The 20,890-nt window shown below is 27.1% G+C and overlaps 2 protein-coding genes across 6 annotated transcripts; both read right to left on the minus strand.

The window, feature by feature from the left end:
* Window positions 1–2,519: 2,519 nt before the first annotated feature.
* LOC137826968 (suppressor protein SRP40-like) lies at window positions 2,520–5,374 on the minus strand. Of its 2 annotated transcripts, none has more exons than XM_068633135.1 (2): window positions 5,160–5,374; window positions 2,520–4,250 (listed from the first exon to the last, which is right to left on the minus strand). In XM_068633135.1, the coding sequence occupies exon 2, from the start codon at window positions 4,203–4,205 to the stop codon at window positions 2,685–2,687; it is 1,521 nt and encodes a 506-aa protein (XP_068489236.1). In that variant the 5' UTR covers window positions 4,206–4,250; window positions 5,160–5,374; the 3' UTR covers window positions 2,520–2,684. The 2 variants fall into 2 exon arrangements, with proteins under 2 accessions (XP_068489236.1, XP_068489235.1); XM_068633134.1 differs by having other exon boundaries at window positions 4,963–5,374.
* A 3,111-nt stretch (window positions 5,375–8,485) lies between these two features.
* On the minus strand, window positions 8,486–10,993 carry LOC137826987 (magnesium transporter MRS2-3-like). 4 transcript variants are annotated; one of them, XR_011083633.1, is made up of 6 exons: window positions 10,443–10,992; window positions 10,223–10,350; window positions 9,997–10,142; window positions 9,826–9,915; window positions 8,927–9,040; window positions 8,486–8,822 (listed from the first exon to the last, which is right to left on the minus strand). XR_011083633.1 is itself a non-coding variant. In XM_068633157.1 (4 exons), exons 1-4 carry the CDS (start codon window positions 10,914–10,916, stop codon window positions 8,754–8,756), a joined length of 747 nt encoding a protein of 248 aa, XP_068489258.1. In that variant the 5' UTR covers window positions 10,917–10,993; the 3' UTR covers window positions 8,486–8,753. The 4 variants fall into 4 exon arrangements, 2 of the variants coding, with proteins under 2 accessions (XP_068489258.1, XP_068489257.1); XR_011083632.1 differs by having other exon boundaries at window positions 8,927–9,046; XM_068633157.1 differs by lacking the exons at window positions 9,997–10,142; window positions 10,223–10,350 and having other exon boundaries at window positions 10,443–10,993.
* Between the last annotated feature and the right edge of the window lie 9,897 nt (window positions 10,994–20,890).

Below are 20,890 nucleotides of genomic sequence, written 5' to 3' on the forward strand. Positions count from 1 at the left end.
GTCCTTCAACTGCTCCAATTCATCCCTCACCTGGACATATATCAAATAATCAAAACACACATACATGCTTCAATCACATCAAAGAAAACCTAAATCTTAAATCCAAAAACTAACCTTCTGAACACGTGCATCAATTTCAATCAAAGAACTTAATATTGACATGCTAATCAAAATACTTGAGAGTGAGAGAGATGAAACTAATCCTTATTTTTCCAATTGAAACAACTAATTCTTTGTCTGATTTTTTATTGATCAGTACCAACACAATTAATTCAAAACTCTTTTAATTGTTGTTCTGTTTTTATATTTAGCGATTATTGTACTCGATAATCCACTGTTCCTTGTGGGATCGATATCCGTCCATATGGACAATTATTACTTTTGACAAACGCGGTGCACTTGCCTGCTCAATAGTCTTTGCCTGTGACGATGCCTTCCTCAAGGCCGAGAATGATGGAATGGATGGAGATGAATTTATCTAGGTCATCGGCGGAGAGGCCAATGTTCCTAATGATGGTGTCATAACGGACTTCTAGCACCTCTTCTTGTTTTTCCCTATCCAGTCGAGCAACAACTATTGTTGCCTCACTCTGACTTCCCTCTTCGGAAACATATGCACCCTTGTTTGTCTCCTCTTTTCGCCTAACATCTTATGCACAGTTTAATCATCATTCAAAAAGCACACGATTTAAAACCTTTACAATTATTTTCTTCATAAAGAGAAGGTACAATAATTACGTACAATAATTGTATACCATAATTGCATACAATATTGAGTACAATAATTGCGTATATGATCAAATAATGCTTTGATTTAGGATAGAATGAGTCTCCTGCTCAATTGTCTTTACCTGTGAATTGGCAAAGGGAGAGAAGTTTAGAATAGAGAGGGAAATTGACAATAAATGAAAAAAAAGAAGGAAAGGAAGGACCTTGTCATCCAATTTGTTAGATATTGTTTTAATGTTGAAACTGAGGATTTTGAACTCGAAGGGGAGAAAATGTTGAGGGCCAGTGGTCGGGGTCGGAAGAAGAGCATCCCTGGTGAACAGGGTCGGGGTCGGTTTGAAGAATATAATTCCTAGAGGATTCAGGCTTGCAGCTCATGGACCAAAGGGGTGACGGAGGGGTCATCTGTGTTGAGGAGGATTTCTATGGGAGTGATGATAGCCTTGACGTGCTCCCAATTGAAGTTGATGGCTCCCTCAAGGTCGAGAATGATGGAATGGCAGGAGAAGAATTTATCGAAGTCATCAGCGGAGAGGTCAATGTGCCTATTGATGGCGTCATACCGGACCTCTAACACCTCTTCTTTCCCTTTCAGGGTTGTATTCTGTAAACAATTTTTGTAAAAGAAACAACAGTTCAGCAAATTCATTAAAAACATTTGCAAGCACTTTCTTCATAAAGAGGAGGTACAATAATTGCGTACAATAATTGCGTACAATAATTGTATACAATAATTGCGTATAATTTGATAATCATTATTTCTTTAATAGTTTACAATGATTAAAAAAAATGTAATTCAATGACACTTTTATATGATATTTGAATAGTTAATGATGAGTAACCAATTATGTCATGGGTTGATTATATCAATATGAGATACTTCCGCTCTTCTTCTCTCCACTCTACTCTCCAAAATCCAAATTCCTCTTTCACAATTTCAGAAACTACATATTCTAAGAATTTGAATAACACCACTACAAATCTCTTAATGTCCGGGTCCAATATCATTTTCTAGAATGGATTATGGAGCGGTTCTAAAACTGGGTAGAAAATTTATAGTTAGATGAATTAGACACATATAATTGTGTTCAATATAATTGTTTGATAATCATTATGGGAAATGGAACGAATTAATAGACATAATAAGGTTTTGATAACAAAATTGTGTGCAATGAAGATGCCTAACATATTAACTAAATGAGATTGTTAAAAACATTTAAAACAACTGAATTTTGGGATTAATTAATTCTGATTTTATGTGTGTATTTATTTATGTTTAATAGTGTATTATAGTTCATCTAATCCCGAAGCTATTATATATAATAAACTTATAAATTTTTACAACAATTATGTTAAAATTACATTAAGGATACATTTTAATTAATAAATAGAGTAATTTTTATAATAACAAACTTTAACTTTTTTCATATGAATTTATTAAGGAAAAAGGGAGAAGGTAAGAGATAAAACAAAAAAATTTATAATTAGGGGAGAAGATTCTAGGAGAATTATCATGTAATAACAAAATTATCTCACTTTTATTTTATTATACTTATTATAAGTGTTTAAATGTTATTTCTATTTTTTGGTGGATGAAAAAATATAACTATATGTTTTTATCTAATTAAAAAGGATTCCACTTTTCATTTGCTGGATAAATGCCAAATCCATGCTGCTATCCATTTTAAGTCTAAAGATAAAATCAATAAGAACAACAACAAAAATAATATATATATATATATATATATATATATATATATATATATATATATAAGTTTCAGAACAGGATGTGTGAACATAGTATTTTGAGCATTTAATGAGTGGTGACAAATCTATCTATACTTTCAGCTGAAAGTACATCTTGTTGGCTCACTTTTACTGCAACAAATTTGATTTTAATTTCCTATCATTTCTTTATAGAGTAAAGAGAAATCTAGGAAAAAAGTCTACCCAGATCAGTTGAAAGTGTTTGCCAAAGTCCTTTTTTCAAAGGCATCAATCAATGCTTTAACCCTGCCCTTCCGAGTTTCAACCAGATTACTTGCTGTTTCTTCAATCACATTATTATACAATCCTTCTCCATCCTTCTTGTCCTGCACATCTTGACATTTCAAAACAACCTTCTCTGGACAAGTTAAAGCAGCAGCCTTGGAATCAGTGGCGTTGTCCCTTAACACTTCTCCTCTCTCAATTTTCAGGCTTTTCAGATTATCTTTGTCAATTTGAGTTTCATCCAATTCTCCACTCAGCTTTTGGCAGTCCTTGTCTTCAGAAAAAACAACCTCAACATCTTTTTGAGGCTTTTCATTCTCCTCAGTTTCCAATGTGTCCACAATGGTCAGGTATTCAAGTTCATGATTTTGTGGAAAAACATCCTCCTCAAATTCAGTATTTGCATAGTCAGATTCCTTTTGGTCTTCTTGGGATGAGGTTTGAGAAATTGAGTTAGAAAGGGGGGATTCAATTTCCTGGCTTTCGTTTTGATCAGATTGTGAACTTTGGTTTGCACTTTCCATCTTGATGACATACAAAGTCTTTTCCTGAGCCTCCTTGTTGTGCTCTTCAGGTTCTACTTCTATAGCGGGTTGATTCATAAGATGAGGCACAATTTTCAGGCCTTTGTGCTTTCTTGCACTAACGCTTCCAATGCCTCCGGATGAAGAATTGGGTGAGGTTTCTCTCTTTTTCATCTTACTAATCCTTTGGCCACCAAGTCCCTCAGAAGAATTCATTGAAGATATGGTCTTCACTGAAGTCGCATGCTTTTCGGACAAAAGCATTTCTTTATCTTCACAACAAGACACCTTTGATGAAGCTTGCTTCATCGTAGAAATAGACTTTGATGAAGCTTTGACTAATTGGGAAGTTAATTTTGGATGAGTTTTCACCCTCTCAGAAGTTGCTGCCGGAGAAGATTCCACCCTTTTGAATGTTGGTTTTGATGGAATTTCCGCCTCAAAACTTGAAGAAATTTCCCCCTTCCTTGTTTCAAGGATTAAAGAAATATGTGACTTTGGAAGGAATGATGGTTGGACCCTGACAGATGATGCTTTGGCTGTGTTTTTCATAGCTTTATTCCCTATTTGCTTTTGGCTTCGAGATGATTTTGATGGGATTTCCAGCTTATTTTTGTCAGAGGCATCAGAAATCTGAGGCACAGAATTGAGTGAATCACTGTTTTTCACTTTTGACATCTTTGTTGGCTTGGAATCAAGCGATGCTTTCTGTTTGGCAACTGATATCGTTATCCCACCAATACTGTCCTCTGAACTTCGGGAAAGTGATCTTCTTCCAGCTCTCTTAATCATGGAAAGTTTCTCCTTTGCTTCCTGTACATCCATCCTCCCATATTTACAAAAATCATGACAGGAGCCAGTAGATGCTCTGAGATAACGAGGAACCACAACTTTTCTTTCATTATTTCCATAGCTTGCTATTCCAGCTGGGTAGCTTCTTAATTCAGTACCACTTGACATTGTTACTCTTCAAGTTTCGATGAAACAAGATCAGCGGCAAATATCCTTAAATATAAGAAACAAAATAAACGAAGTCATGTAAAACAGCAAACTCAAAATTTCAGTATCTACAAATTTTAAGATCAGAAACAACAATACAAAAGTATATCTTTGGAAGCTAAAATAAACAGAATATGTTTACAGCTACCCTTAATCTAGGCTAATAAATTTATTAACATTCAGTAAAATAAATGATTTTATAATTCTTTTATGACTTGACACACAAAAGTATCTCAAATTGAATGAATAAAAACAATTACTGCACAAAACGCTAACGCACAAAAGAAACTAGTGGGACACAAGTCATACGTGTAACTGCATGAGAATTACTTGTTTCAAAAACAAGTCTTTTCCATATATTGAAACACTAAGTTCTTGTTTGGTTTGAAGAATCATGCTCTATTTTCGTTTGTAGTTTTCACAAATACCTGTATTTTTTAATTTTGTTTTCAATTATTTAATATGTTTCCCGCGTCACAAAAAGGTGAAAGCAACTATAATACCATTTGTGTTTTCTTAAGAAAACTAACATCAATTTGATTCAGATGTGAAGATTAGAGACAGATCCAAACATATTATTCAGCAAATAATACTCTCACGAATAAAGTGCAATAATATTCCTCCAAAACAAAAAAAGTGGGATGATGCATGCATCACTTATAACTCATTTCATGCAAACACAAAACACATAATTGAAGAAATTCAACTAAAGCATCACCTTAAGCCGATTCTTCAAACTTCAGAATCTAGCAACCGTAACGGCCAAGCAAAGTGAACCAATCCAAGACAGAGCAGCAGAGACAAATATCAAAGCATGCTCTTAAAATCCGCCAAGATCACATTTTTCAGCAAATACACTGTTTTTTGGGAGGAAACTTGCAAAACCCAGATGATAATATTTTCAGAATAACGTACCTTTGTTTTATACGTTCACACAGCTGAGCCTAAGAAGCAAACGGGCCTTTTAACAGAAATGCGATGAAAAAGGAAACAGAATGTAACAAAAAAGTGGGATGAAGGGTAATTTCTTTTGGGGAGAGAACGTGAGCAACAGTTTCTGGTTTTTGTTTCTTCTACTTCGTTCGTTGAGCTTCTTTCTTCACTCGTTTGTTATGTTATTGTATTATTACAGAATACATAATACAAAATGTAATATATATATAATATAAAGGAAACAGAGGAAAAATATTTCATAACTTTGTTATTTTTGAATTTTTAGTGTCCCATTCATTCGAAATCTGAATATTTAATGCACTCATGAACAGGTTTAATGTCTTTATTCAAATTTGCAAGCATTACAAATAAAATATGTTAATTTGGTAAAATTGTGAAAATGTATTTTTTAAATTTAATGATATGGAAAAGTAATTTTGGATTCGAATTATTTTTCCACTTCAAATTTTGAATTTCGAAGCTAAAATAAGAAAAATGAAATTATTTTTTTAAATTTTTTTACTAAAAAAATACTTAAAATTTACAAAATAATAATAATTAATATTTCCAATACATTCACCTTAACCCATTTCTATTATTATTTAATTAAAATTTATCAAAAATCATGAATATGTGGTCCACATCTTGGCATTTAATATTATCACACCAAATGAATGTTTTCTTTTCATTCATTTTCATCATTTAATACTTTTTTTTTTCAGTTAAATTTGAACGAACATATAACGTTTAGTTAACGGCATTTTGTTAAAAACGCCCAAAAAGTAAAATATACGTTGAGATTAATGGTTTTGGTTTATCATTAGATAATATAATTAATGGGGGAGATTACAAGAATAAATTAAATTTAAATAACTTATTATTAATAATAATTTTTTTTAGTAAATAAAATCAAATAGATGTGAAGCTAATTAATAAAACTAATATATCTTATGTTTATTAATATGTTGTATAAAAAAATTATAATTGATTAAAATTTTAGTAATTCAAAATTCTATTTATCTGAAGAAATATTTCGTCAATTTGATTGTGTATTAAAAATAAAAAATATATATAAAAATAACTAAAAGTTATGTGACTTGTAAAAATCATTATATAACTATTAATAATAATAATAATAATAAACTTTTTGTTTAATAAATAAGGATATTTATACCTATATATAGGAAATTTTTTACTCTAAGGTTATAAATTCTTTTCTTATTCTATCCTAGTTTTATATTTTATTTTATTAATTTATTTTGGTTATTTAGATATTTTATAATTTTAGAAGTTAATAAAGTAGTCTTTAATTTTAAAATTTTATTTTATTTGTTGTCATTTAAAGTAGTATCTTTTTCTATTAAATAAAAAAATTCAAGATATTATCGACCTTCTCTTCCTATTTTATCTTTACTTCATATTTTATTTTATTAATTTGTTTTAGTTATTTGAACATTTTATAATTTCAAAAGTTAATAAAGCAGTTTTTAATTTTAAACATTTATTTAATGTTGGAAAAATTGGTACTTTAGGCTCTAAAGTCATCTCTTTTTCTATTAAATAAAAAACTTATCCTTTATAATATTAAAATATAATATAAATTTGATTTGTTTTAAACTGATAAAATTGGAAATCTTACTTAAATTGAAATTTTTAAAAAAATGAGTTTGAAAATTAAATTTGGAATAAATGGTTAGAGAGACATGTATCATTTTATTAGAGAATGGTGGAGAGATAGAAGTGAAATGTGGGTTAATGGACGGTTAACTACGTGAAATGTGAAAATGTGAATTTATGGACGGTTAATTTTTTAAGACAAAAAAAAAACTGATTATAAGATGATGATTGTGAGTGAAAGAATATAAAAACATCTCAAAAACAAAACTGTTGTGTGGTGCTATTTGATATCCCAGCATAAATTCAATTTTGGTGCCTCTTCTTTCATAACAAAAGTATATTTCTCAAGCACACAAGGAAGAATCAAAACCCTAACGGTGAGTAAAAAAGCAAAGTGAGTGAAGACAAGAGAGAAAGAAATCGAAAAGTTCTAAGTTGTGATGCACCACTACATGAGCAAACGCCTTCACTAGCGACCCTTCCAACATGTAAATGCAAGCACACACAGTCTTTCTTGGCTACTACTAAGTTGTGCCTTCCGCCTCCTCAATGCCTTCAAAATCCTAATTTTGAGATTCTGAAATGTTGAATTGTTGTTCTTCACATTTCATCATCGTCACTCCACTAATGCTTCAAAAACCCTAATTTTGAGATAATGAAACTGTGTATTGCGGATTCTCTTCACATTTCATCTCTTTTATTTATCTTATTTTGCTTTTCCTATTTCTTTAATGTATGCATTTTATTTTATTTTTTTCAATAGACATATTTAGTTTATTTTATAAATTAATAACTTCAATTTGTTTACTCATTAAGAATCACATTGTTAAAATATTAAGTTCTTCAATAATATTACATTCGATATAAAAAATAATGTTAAAATTGTCTAATTAAAAAATATAATAATTTAATTATTTTAAATCTATTTAATTAAAAATAAATAAAAATATAAGTAATAAAAGATTAACAAATAGTAGGGTGTCATTTTTATTTACTTTAAACACTTTCGAAAAAAACGTGGTAACATTTTTGTAATTAAGTTCATTTACAAATGTGACTATTTGTAAATAAATTTATATTATAATTTAATTATATATTATTAGGAAAATTTTAGTGGTTCTTATAACATTATATCAAAATGTATTTTAAAAATGATTTATTATTGATTGAGCATGTATAACTACTTTGTTTTAAACTATTCATAGTATGATTAAATAATTTTTTTTATGGAATTAACCATTGAAATTATCATCTCCAGAAAATTTTCTGTTTTGATACTCAACATTTAAAAAACATATTATTTTGTCTTGATAATTACTTTATTAATCTTGAATGGACATATATAATTATTTAAGTCAAATATTTTCAAAACATTCTAAAAAATTAGCTTGCTAATATCATTAATTTGAAAATAACAAAATAATGGTTAGAATCAAATTAATGTATTTATTAAATTTTATTATTCAAAAATATTTTTTAAGATATCATTTTCAATATAGGTCAATGTTTTATGTAAAAAAATCTTATTTAATCCTTTATAATAGATAAAAGAATTAAAAATGTAACATATTTTCTTATATAAATTTTAAAAAATAATAATAAAGTAAAATGACACTTGAATGTAATTTGAATAAACCAATAAATGTCTAATGTTTTTATATTATCATCACATAATAGATAATAGATTGTAGTAAGTTGAAAATGACTTGATTCTTAGTTGTATACATAAAATATATTTTTAAACAAAATATCCTTATGGAGACACACAGCACACAAATGAAGATATTCAACTAAGAAGTGCTTTGCACAGATCATTGACAACCATCACCATCATCTTCCCATACTAACTCTTTCTAGGTAATCACATTACAACTCTTACGAGGGACCATCGCAAATTGGAGATTCATCTGCTACAACCAAAACCGTAATTTCACTTCAACTCATTCAGGTAGACAAAACTTATTTGCAATGTTGGTAATTACGCGTGCTTATGATGTCGGCCTCCTTCTTACGAAGATATTCCTTCAGCTTTAAGACAAAGTATAAATAAGAAAGATTAAGAGTATTTTACACTATCAAATTGCAATGTGAATATTTATGGCTATTAAAATTCATTTCGAAAACTGCCGTACCGACAAATCCAATACCAAGGATGCTGTGCACAATATTAATCCCAGCATGTAGAATTTGTCATGTTGGTAATCACGCGTGCGTATGATGTCGGCCTCCTTCTTCCGAAGATATTCCTTCAGCTTTAAGACAAAGTATAAATAAGAAAGATACAGAAAAGTCAACTTTTGTAAATTCTGAAAAATGCTAGAACAAATCAGAGTTGGTCTTTGTGAGGATTCTTTGTTTTCCTAGGAACCTAAAAGTTTCACTTTAGTGAGTTATAGTGAAACTCGTTGGGTTTGTAATCAATTTGATTCCGTTTGTTTCGGGGAGAAAATCAAACATTTACTAAGGAAAACCGTGGAGATAAAAGAAATAAAAAAGAAACGGAAATCAAAATTTTATTCTCATTGAAAACTTTCTTAGTACAGTTGGAAAAAAAATAGTGTATATATATATATATTTAATTAATTTTAATTTACTTTTTTACTCTTTTATTTTAAACTTAAATTATTTTTATTTTTATTTAAAATAGAATTACAATTTAAATATAAAAAATATAATAATTTTTTTTTAAAAATAATTATTATAAAAAACATAATTAATCATATTATATATAATAAATTATAAATATAAATAAATACATTTTTTAATAATAAAAAATAAATTTATTTAATAATTATATCAATTAAAAAAATAAAGATAAAAATAATAATGCTATTTAATATAAAAATAAGTTTATATCAAATATTTAAATAATATTTTAATTAAAAATAATTATAATTTATAAATAAATAAATCAAATTAATTTTTAATTATTTTTAAATAAAATAAATTTATATTTTTATTAATTAAAAAATATAATTTTAATTACACCAATTATCACTAAGACACTTTTTAATCTTTTTACATAGCATACCGTCCAGAGCTTATTCAAGGTGCCATCCATCTGCACAAAGTAAGTCTCCAAAAGAGTATGAAGTTTTTCGACATCATCAAGTTGTCCCTCCTGCCAAGAACATTGTAAAATTGGTTGAAAATTTTACAGTAAGAAAATGAAAAATTTGTAAAGAGATAAAAAGGTGAATGCCTGTTGCCTATATCCTCCTCGTCTTGATCATTTATCAAGGATCCAGAAGAGATTTGTTCCACATTCTGTTTGGCTAATTTTTCTGTGAGACACATTTCAGTCATATGGTTATGACTGTTCAACACCTTATTCAATGCATCCCTCACCTAGAGATATATGACCAAATAATCAATCACATCAATTAAAACCCTAAATCTAAAACTAAATCCTAAATACAAAAACCGACCTCCTCAACAGCTCAATGATATCGACTAATTGGATCTTGATTTGTCCAAAGCGTTTCAAATTGAAAGTAAGGATAAAAAACGTAACCATGTCAAAGACAGAACGAGCCTCGTGCTCAAACGTCTCTGCCTGTGTGAATTTGTAGAGTGAGAGAAGTTTAGGTAATAATATAGAGAAATTGTTGGCAATAAATAAAAAGAAGAGAAGAGAGAATGACTGACGTCCTTAACCAATTTGTTACATGCGGATCTAAGGCAGCCCTCAAGGGCTACTAACTCGAAAGGGAGAATGTTGATGGCGTCGGGGTGGACGTGGTGTTTGGAAGAAGAGGAGTCTTGGTGGTGGCGGAGGATCCAGGCTTGAAGCTCGTGGACGAAGAGGGTAATGGATGGGTCACGTGAGTTGAAAAGGAGGACCGTTTGGACAGTGATGACAGCCTTGACGTGCTCCAAGTTGATGACGACGGCTCTCTCACAACCGAGAAGGATGGAAGGGTAGGAGAGGAGAGGGTCCAATTTGCGGAGATCACAGGCGGGAAGGCCGGTACGTTTTATGATGGCGTCGTTCCCGGCCTCCACCAACTCCATCTTCCCTTTCCCGTCGAGCAACAGCCATTCTCTTCTTTCCTTCTTCCTAATCTCAGTTGTCTGTCTCTTCTCTCTGCCTCTTTTCCACATCCTAAATTTACTTTCCATTTTCTTATTTTTTTCAGCTTAATTACCTATTTACACCATTTATATTTTTATTTCTCCATTTAACACTATTTTTTTTAATTTTCCTATTTATTATTTTTTTTATTTCTCCACCCTTTTAATTTTTATTTTCCTATTCAATACCATTTCAAAAATAAATAAATAAATAATAAATTAAACTTTTTGATAATTTTAATTTTAAATACATTAAAAAATAAATATTTTTAATATTTAAAATAATTAAAAATATAATTAATAAATAAAAAAATAGTAAATTAAAAATAAGATAAACGATATTTATATATTCATTTCAAGTGTAAGATGTTAAAATATAAATAACACTAAAATTAAAATATACTGAATAATAAATTGTTACAAATTAAAAGTGCTTAATTTTATAATAATTACTTTAAAAAATATATTAAAATTGTAAGACTATTAACTAATTTTAAGACTTTTTTTTCTTTTCTTATATATTTTCCATCTTTCATTGTTAAAATTTTGAATGTTTATACCACATTAATATTTTAAAAATTAAAAATAATTGAATGTAAAATAAATTAATTAGGATTAGTTATATAATTTTTCCTTAAATTATTATATATATCAAAATTGTTATTATTCAAAAAAAATTCAAATTTTGCAATAAAAAATACACTCTTTAATAATTATATAAATATTAGTCTTTGTAGACAATTTAAAAAATATAAAAATTAAATATTTATATTTACTTTTAATTAGACAATTTAAAAAAAAATATCCAAAATATGAAATTGATCAATTTTAAATATAAATGATAACATTATAAAATACTTTTTTTTTTAACTAATTTCATAAGACTTGTATTGTCTTTAAAAACTCACATATTACAATAAAAATTAAAATTTTATAACTATTAATAAAACATGAAAAACATACTATCAATTTATTCCTAATATTTATTCATCTCTCGAGTTTTCTCTTTTTTTCTTATTATTTTTTATAATATACCCGTTTTTCACAAAATGTGGGAAGTATGCTAAAAAAAGAATGTGAAAAGTAGTTACGTGTAAGGAAATAGAGAGAAAGTGGGAAGTAAGGTAAGTGGTTTATCTGGAGAATCATAAAATTTGTTTCTTAAATAAATTTTAAAAGTGCTACAATAGTGGAGAGTAATCAGGAATAATAAATGTAGTGAATCTCTCAAACAGTTATTTCAAATTTAATATTAACTATTTTTTTTAAGTTTTAAATTTAAGTAATTATAAAATGATGAAATAACCACAGAATTAGCCAACAATATTTTTTTTTGCAGTACTTTGTATTTAAGTAAGAGAGTCTAAGAAAAAATATAAGAAATATAGTAGGAATAGAAACGTAATTATTATGAGATTCAAAATCATGAGAATTAAAAAGAAAAGAATATCATTACTGTGGAATAATTTTATACTATATTTAATCCTCTCCACTCATCACTAAAAAATCAAACCAAACATTCCATGAATATGAAAATACATTAGTCAATAATGGTCAATCATCGGTTCTTCAGATGCTTCATTATTAGTAGCCAGTGTTTTAGAAGCAGGATGATTTAGATGTTTCAGACTCTGCTATATCATTGTTGGGCTGAGCATCTAAACCAACAGCTGGATCAACTTTAATATGAGGAGATCAACTTTAATATGAGTAGTCACCACCTGATCTCCTTTGAATATATCAACCATCATGTCTAACATCTGGAAGACAAAAGATACTAATTAGGAACCAATGTCTAATTGCCTTCTCTTTCATGTAATTTGCTAACTATCATAATTGAGAAGCAGTAATATACTAAATATAAAATAAGATAATATGACAACAAAAGTGATTACAGATCTAACGAAGACATTCTCTCTAAACTCATTAAAAAAATGCTAAATATCGAAATAATTGTTTTACCTTGCATACAAAAAAAAATTAACTTCCTGCCAAAACTCTAACAAAACACATGAATAAGCAAACAAAGTTAATAATCACTTTTCCTAAACTAATGGGGATGAAGATGAAGGAATATAGTAGAATGAGAAAAAAAAGAATAAAAGTGAAACCTGCTACTGGAGGATTCAAGCAAGCGATGTCACAATCGACCTGGTTGATATTAGTGAAAGGGATCGCGAAAGGTTAGGAAAAACCTCAAATAACTTAATCCAGTGCGGTTGTTTTCTAAGAGATTAATTATAATTATTATGATTTCAGTTGTTGAAGTTATACTTTCAGTTCTTTTATGTGGACAACTGCATTGGGTTTCATTATGGTGTAGGGAACTAGCTGATACCATCTTCTTTTATTGATATTTAGAAGTAAAATTTTGTTGGTTCATGAAATGTCTGGTGTTTGAAAATTATATTTTTTTTTACTTTTAACTAATTATGTGTGTTCGGTTGTTCAGTGTTGTCTAAATCCATACTTAGTTAAAATTTGCCTATTTTACTTGAAAACACTGCACACTAATAAATTTCATTATTTTTTTTAAGATGATTTAATAAATTATGGGAATAAAGTTGTTAAAAACTTTATTTTGGCAGGTGTACTACATACACTAAAATGTTACTTACAATGTGGTAATGATTCTACAGATGAGATATGAACAAATTAGTATGAATAAAGGAAAAAAATGAAAGAACAATAGCTGAATTTTGAATGCTTTAATGTGTGTTTTTTATTAATTTTCCAAAACCATCCCAGTAACATATTTTATATTCTAAATATGTTTATATTTATAAAAGTTTTATTAAATTTTTGGTATTATTAAATTGTAATTTTATTATATTTTTTATATTTATATAATATTAAATTTTTGTTACATATTATTATATTAATATTATGTTAGTTTTTAAATATGAATTTAGATTAAATTTTAATTATTCTTTTTATAAAAAATATAGACTGGATTTATAAAATTCAAATTAATTTTATAAAAAATATAGATTTTGATTTAAAATTCAATTCAAATATTTGAATTTCGAGTTTGTAAAAATCCGATTTAGTTTTATAAGAAATGTGGATTTAGGTTTAAAATCCAATTTTAGATTTGGATTGGATTTTCTAAAATCCGCTGCATGATCACACTTTAAATGCTTCTTCCCCACTTCACCAACCTCTTGCTTTATTCTCCCACCTACGCTCCTTCCGGCCTCCATAACAAGCATGTTCTATTAGCTTTCACTGCCCATTTGTGCTCCTCATCTTTCTGAAAAAAAGTATCATTCATATTCACGGCTTATTTATCTTTTCTGCTTCACAAGGTCCTACTCCAGTACTCCCTTTCAATGGATACTCCGACCAACAGTATAGAAAACAGTTGAAAGATCATCTCCAACACCACCAAGAACCTTTTTCGTTGCAGAGTTAACTCATCTAAAGAAGTTACATGTTCAACGACCTCAACTTTGAGAGTACCAACATTCACCACCTTTATTCAGCCAAAAATCTGAAATGGTCAATCAAATATACGTTAAGACGTTTGAAATTCATTTACCAAATTCTTTTGTTAAAAGTTTTTATTCCGTAATAATGGTATTGGTTTGACTATCATTAGATAATATAATTAATAAAGGAGATTACAAGAATAAATTAAAGTTAAATAACTTATTATTATTAATAAATGTTTTTTTTTAAGTAACTAAAATCAAATAGATGTGAAGCTAATTAATAAAACTAATATATCTTATGTTTATTAATATGTTGTATAAAAAATTAAATTATAATTGATTAAAATTTTAGTAATTCAAAATTCTATTTATCTGAAGAAATATTTCGTCAATTTGATTGTGTATTAAAAATAAAAAATATATATAAAAATAATTATTCAAGGTAAGAAAAGTTATGTGACTTGTAGAAATCATTATAGAACTATTAATAATAATAATAATAATAATAATAATAAACTTTCTTTTTAATAAATAATTATATATTAATAATGTAAATAAATTTATATTGTAATTTAATTATATATTATTACGAAAATTTTAGTGGTTCTTATAACATTATATCAAAATGTATTTTAAAAATGATTTATTATTGATTGAGCATGTATAACTACTTTGTTTTAAACTATTCATAGTATGATTAAATAATTTTTTTATGGAATTAACCATTGAAATTATCATCTCCAGAAAATTTTCTATGTTTTGATACTCAACATTTAATAAACATATTATTTTGTCTTGATAATTACTTTATTAATCTTGAAAGGACATATAATTATTTAAGTCAAATATTTTTAAAACATTCTAAAAAATTAGCTTGCTAATATCATTAATTTGAAAATAACAAGATAATAGTTAGAATCAAAATTAATGTATTTATTAAATGTTATTATTCAAAAATATTTTTTAAGATATCATTTTCAATATAGGTCAATGTTTTATGTAAAACACTCTTATTTAATCCTTTATACCTATAACAGAATTAAAAAAATCTAACATTTTCTTATATAAATTTTAAAAATAACAATAAAGTAAAATGACACGTGGATATAATTTGAATACATCAATGTGTAAATTTTTTATATTATCATCAGATAATAGATAATAGATTGTAGTAAGTTGAAAATGACTTAATTTTATAATAACTACTTGGAAAGTATACATAAAATATCTTTTTAAACAAAATATCCATATGACTTCAAAACCTTCCAAGCACACTACACACAAATGAAGATATTCAAACGAGAGGAGGTGCATACCATAAAAAAACAATCACCGTCACCTTCCCATACTAACTCTTTCTAGGTAATAATGGAAAGAGAAAGAAGATATAAAATAGACTAGCGACAAATATTAAAATGGAAGGGAAAGAATGTAAAAAATAATAAATGTAAAGATTATTAGATGGTTCAGCGTTTGAGCTTATTCCAGGCAGAGACAACTACACTCAAGAACCTGATATCTAACATAACACGAATAGCACTCCACGGCGATACCATTTGTAATCAAGCATGAAGTCAAATCATTAAATTAATTACGTACAATAACGTACAATAATTACGTATATGATGAAAATGCTCTGGTCCAGGATGAATGGTCCAGGATGAAAAGAGGAAGAAAGACTTTATCATCTAGACTGGTTTGTCTCCTCCCTCTGCCTAACTTCCTGTACAGTTTAACCATCATCGTTCAAAAAGCAGACGATGAGTCAATACACAGTTTAATCATCATCCATCATCATTCAAAATGCACACAAAGATAAATGCTCTTTTGAAACAATAACGTACAATTATCGAACAACAAATTTTCACTAATAATGAGATTCTATCATCATCAAATTAATTGCGTACAATAATTACGTTCAATAATTGCGTATATTACTTTCTCTCTCCAACTTACAAACTAATTATGTAGTGATTCAATAAAAAAAATGAGATTCTATCATCATCAAATTAATTGCGTACAATAATTGCGTTCAATTTTTACAGAAGATAACCATATTGGATCAGAAATTTTTAAAGATCATTATCGTGGATAGCTTCTTCAATGTGAGCATCAAGTAAATAAGTGTTTAAACGCATTTGAAGCTCCACGACATCAAGTGGCTTGCTTTACATCAGTATCAAAGTCCCGCACAATAATTGCGTTCAATTTTTACAGAAGATAACCATATTGGATCAAAAAATTTTAAAGATCATTATCGTGGATAGCTTCTTCAATGTGAGCATCAAGTAAATAAGTGTTTAAACGCATTTGAAGCTCCACGACATCAAGTGGCTTGCTTTACATCAGCATCAAAGTCCCGCAATATCGTAAAACTAGTAAAAAATTAAAGAGCCGGAGGATGAAAGAAAGTTTAAAGTAAAATAAAAAAGTGAATACCTATCTGCGGGAGTGAATACTTATCTACGGGAAAGATTTGTTGGCCTAACATTTATGTTAGACACATCTCGGTGGTTATCATCGCTCTTCAACTGCTCCAATTCATCATCACATGGACATATATCAAAAAATCAAATCACACATGCATACATCAATCACGTCAAAGAAAAAAATCAAATCACACATGCATACATCAATCACATCAAAAAAATCGTCACATAATTGGACTTTGATTTCATCAATGACTTTCACTTTGGTATCACAGATACTGAAAGTACAAATCTTTAAAATGCTCTGGTCCAAGATAGAATGAGCCTCCTGCTCAATAGTCTTTACGAATTGGCAGAGGGAGAGTCAATAATTAATTGCGTACAATAATTGCGTACAATAATTACATTCAATAATTATTTGTAAATTTAAATAAGGACTTTGATATTTGTCTCTGTTGCTCTTTTTAGATTGGTTCAATGTGTTTGGCTTATAAGTTTGCTTGGCTGTTAATAGTTGCTAGCTATGGATTTATAAGTCTGAATTTCTTAATTATGTATTTTGTGTTTGGGTGATTATGCATGTTTGCATCATTCCATTTTTTTTTTATGAATATTATTGCACTTTATTACATCTCAAGCATAGTTTAACTTGAAAGCGATCAAATGTACCTTCTTATAATATAATCTTTTAATTATTTACCTCTTATTGATATGTTTCATTGACTTTTTTTCATTAGGGTCACTTCACTGCATCATTTATCACTTTAGTAACATTTTCTTAGTTACATTTATTTAAAATGAATAAATGGTACAATATATCAATTTTAATCATTATAGTAATATTTTTTGTTACTAGTAAGAAATAATATTGTAACATTTATAGATAATAATATTAAATTAATATATAGTATTAGTTTCTAAATGTTATTCAAAGACTTTTTTAGTTAAATAAAAAATATAATTTGTTTTTATTTTCTAGAATTATTGTTATAATAATTTTTTTTGTTAAATATAAATTAATTTAAAAATTAAAAAAAATTATTACAAATTATTCCATTATAAATCCATTTTAAACTATACTTACAATTGCATTCAATAATTGTGTATAATAACCTACAATAATTACGTTTAATACTTGCATATAATTTGGTAATAATTATTATAGAAAATTGACCGAATTTTATCAATGTGTTCCACATTAGGATTAAGGACATTGATTCCATGGCCTTGAAATAATAAAGATGGTTTCCATTCGGTATATCCATCACCACACCAAGTTGAAACATTGAAAAACACCTTGTGTAATCTGCTTCTTTCGTTTCGTTTGTTATGTTATTGCAAGAATGAACGGGTTTAATGGCTTTATTCAAATTTCCAAGCATTAAAAAAAAAAAAATCCTTTTGCATTTTTTTTAAAAAAAAAAACTTTAAATTTACAAAAAAATAATATTTAATATTTCCAATAAATTCACTTTTAACACATTTATATTATTATTTAATTAAAATTTACCAAAATTCATGAATATGTAGTCCACACCATGACATTTAATATTATCACACCAAATTGAATTTTTTCTTTTCATTCATTTTTATCATTTAATATTTTTTTCAGTTAAAATTTGAATGAACATAACTTTTGGTTAACGGCAATTGGTTAAAAAACACCCAAAAAGTAAAATATATGTTAAGACATTAATCCACAATTCTTTTGCTTTGAAATTCATTTACCAAACTCTTTTGACAAAAGTTTTTATTCCATAATAATGGTATTGATTTGACTTTCATTAGATAATATAATTAATAAAGGAGATTACAAGAAGAAATTAAAGTTAAATAACTTATTATTAATAATAAATGTTTTTTTTAGTAAATAAAATCAAATAGATGTGAAGCTAATTAATAAAACTAATATATCTCATATTTATTAATATATTGTATAAAAAATAAAATTATAATTGATTAAAATTTTAGTAATTAAAAAATTTATTTATCTGAAGAAATATTTCGTCAATTATTGTTTACTAAATTTAAGGTATTAAAAAATTTATAAACTTATAGAAATCATTATAGAACTATTAATAATAATAATAAATAATAAACTTTCTGCTTAATAAATAGTGATATACTAATAATGTAAATAAATTTATATTGTGATTTAATTATATATTATTTATGAAAACTTTAGTGGTTCTTATAACATTATATCAAAATGTATTTTAAAAATGATTTATTATTGATTGACCATGTATAACTACTTTGTTTTAAACTATTAGGATTAAATAAATTTTTTTATGCAATTAACCATTGAAATTGTCATCTCCAGACAATTTTCTATGTTTTGATACTCAACCTTTAATAAACATATTATTTTGTCTTGAGAATTATTTTATTAATCTTGAATGGACATATAATTTAAGTCAAATATTTTTAAAACATTCTAAAAAAATAGCGTCCTAATATCATTAATTTAAAAATAACAAAAATAATTCTTAGAATCAAATTAATGTATTTATTAAATGTTATTATTCAAAAATATTTTTTAAGATATCATTTTCAATATAGGTCAATGTTGTATGTAACAATATCTTATTTAATCCTTTATAATAGATAACAGAATTAAAAATCTAACATATATTTTTACATAAATTTTAAAAACAAAAAAAATGATAAACTAAAATGACACGTGAATTTAATTTGAATACACCAATTAATGTGTAATTTTTTTATATACAATATACATGCAATAAACTATTTAAGTAAACGTGGCATAGCAGTTTGTTAATTAACTAGCTTCCTTAGTGCCTTATAATATTGCTTTTTCTCATGTAATTAAGGATATAATCAGATAAAAACTTATAAGAAAAACTTAAATCATTTTACAAATGTTTCATAAAAGCTATTTTAAATTAAATTTGATTTCTATACATATAACTTTCAAAATAATTGTTATAAAAACTAACAAAAAATTATCATCTTATATGTCGATTTGTGATTAAATGATAATGCTAAAACATACATGTTTCTAAAAATTACTCTGATGATCAACTCAACCTAATATAACACAAATAAAAATATATATACAATTTATAATTAAATTAGATTAGATTAGGTGGAGGAGTAGATTACTATAGTCTTTCATTTCAATCATATATTTTTCATTGAGAGTGCTTGGACTTGAAAACCTTATTTAAAAACAAGTCTTACACAATGATATATAGGTCCTGCTACCTTTAAAAAAATACGATTTCCTTAAACAAATAAAGAACATTTAAAAAATGAACTTTTTTTAAAGTATGATTCATTTTTATTTTTCACCAAAATTTAAAACAAAGAAAATAAGCTAAGATTGGTTCAACTTCACTTGTTTAAATATAAGATTTAATACTTAAAGTTAGGGTTTCATTTTTGAACTTTTTACTCAAATTAAACATAACCTTTTAGTTAACCTGATGAAAAAAAAAACATAACCTTTTAGTGTGAAAACCAATGTAGATTTAAAAAGAAGAGATCAAACTTTTTTATTGGATTCGAGCTTCCATTTAATACCTGAATTGAATTTAGGATTTTTTTTTTATCCGACCACTAAAGATTGCAACCCATATCCGATTAAGTTACATAACATGTTTTAGTTAGTGTTCAAAAGTCAATTAACTTTGACACCATATGTTAAAAAATAGTAGTAGCATTTGATCAGAGAGACTGATATGTATTTTGTTTAGTGATAACTCTTTCTGAAACTTGACAAAACAAAATGGGGAAAGAGAACAGAAAAGGAATTTTCAAGGAAAAGGAAAAAGTTGAGGTGGTGTTTTGGTATTTTGTGGATGTTAGCTGAGTGGTGCCTCCTTCCTCATAATCACCCAAACTAAGTCCAAACACTTTTCTTAATTCCTTACTACGTTCCAATAATATCATTAACAACAAACATCTCAGTTTTAATTAGTAGCTGAATTTGTGTGACTAAGTTTGTAGTAAGATTTATTCATTCCTCCCAATTCGTTGTATTTTATGAGATGAAAACAAAACACTCGATATGCATTTAAATGACTGCTTCTTATTGAGTTTTTAACAAAGACACAAAAGATACATTTCAAACTAGAGTGGAAGGCCTTTTCCAGTATCAACCCTCGGGAAAATCACTAAAATAAAGCATACAGTG

Source organism: Phaseolus vulgaris, chromosome 8 (genome assembly GCF_000499845.2).
Source record: "Phaseolus vulgaris cultivar G19833 chromosome 8, P. vulgaris v2.0, whole genome shotgun sequence".
NCBI lineage: Eukaryota > Viridiplantae > Streptophyta > Magnoliopsida > Fabales > Fabaceae > Phaseolus > Phaseolus vulgaris.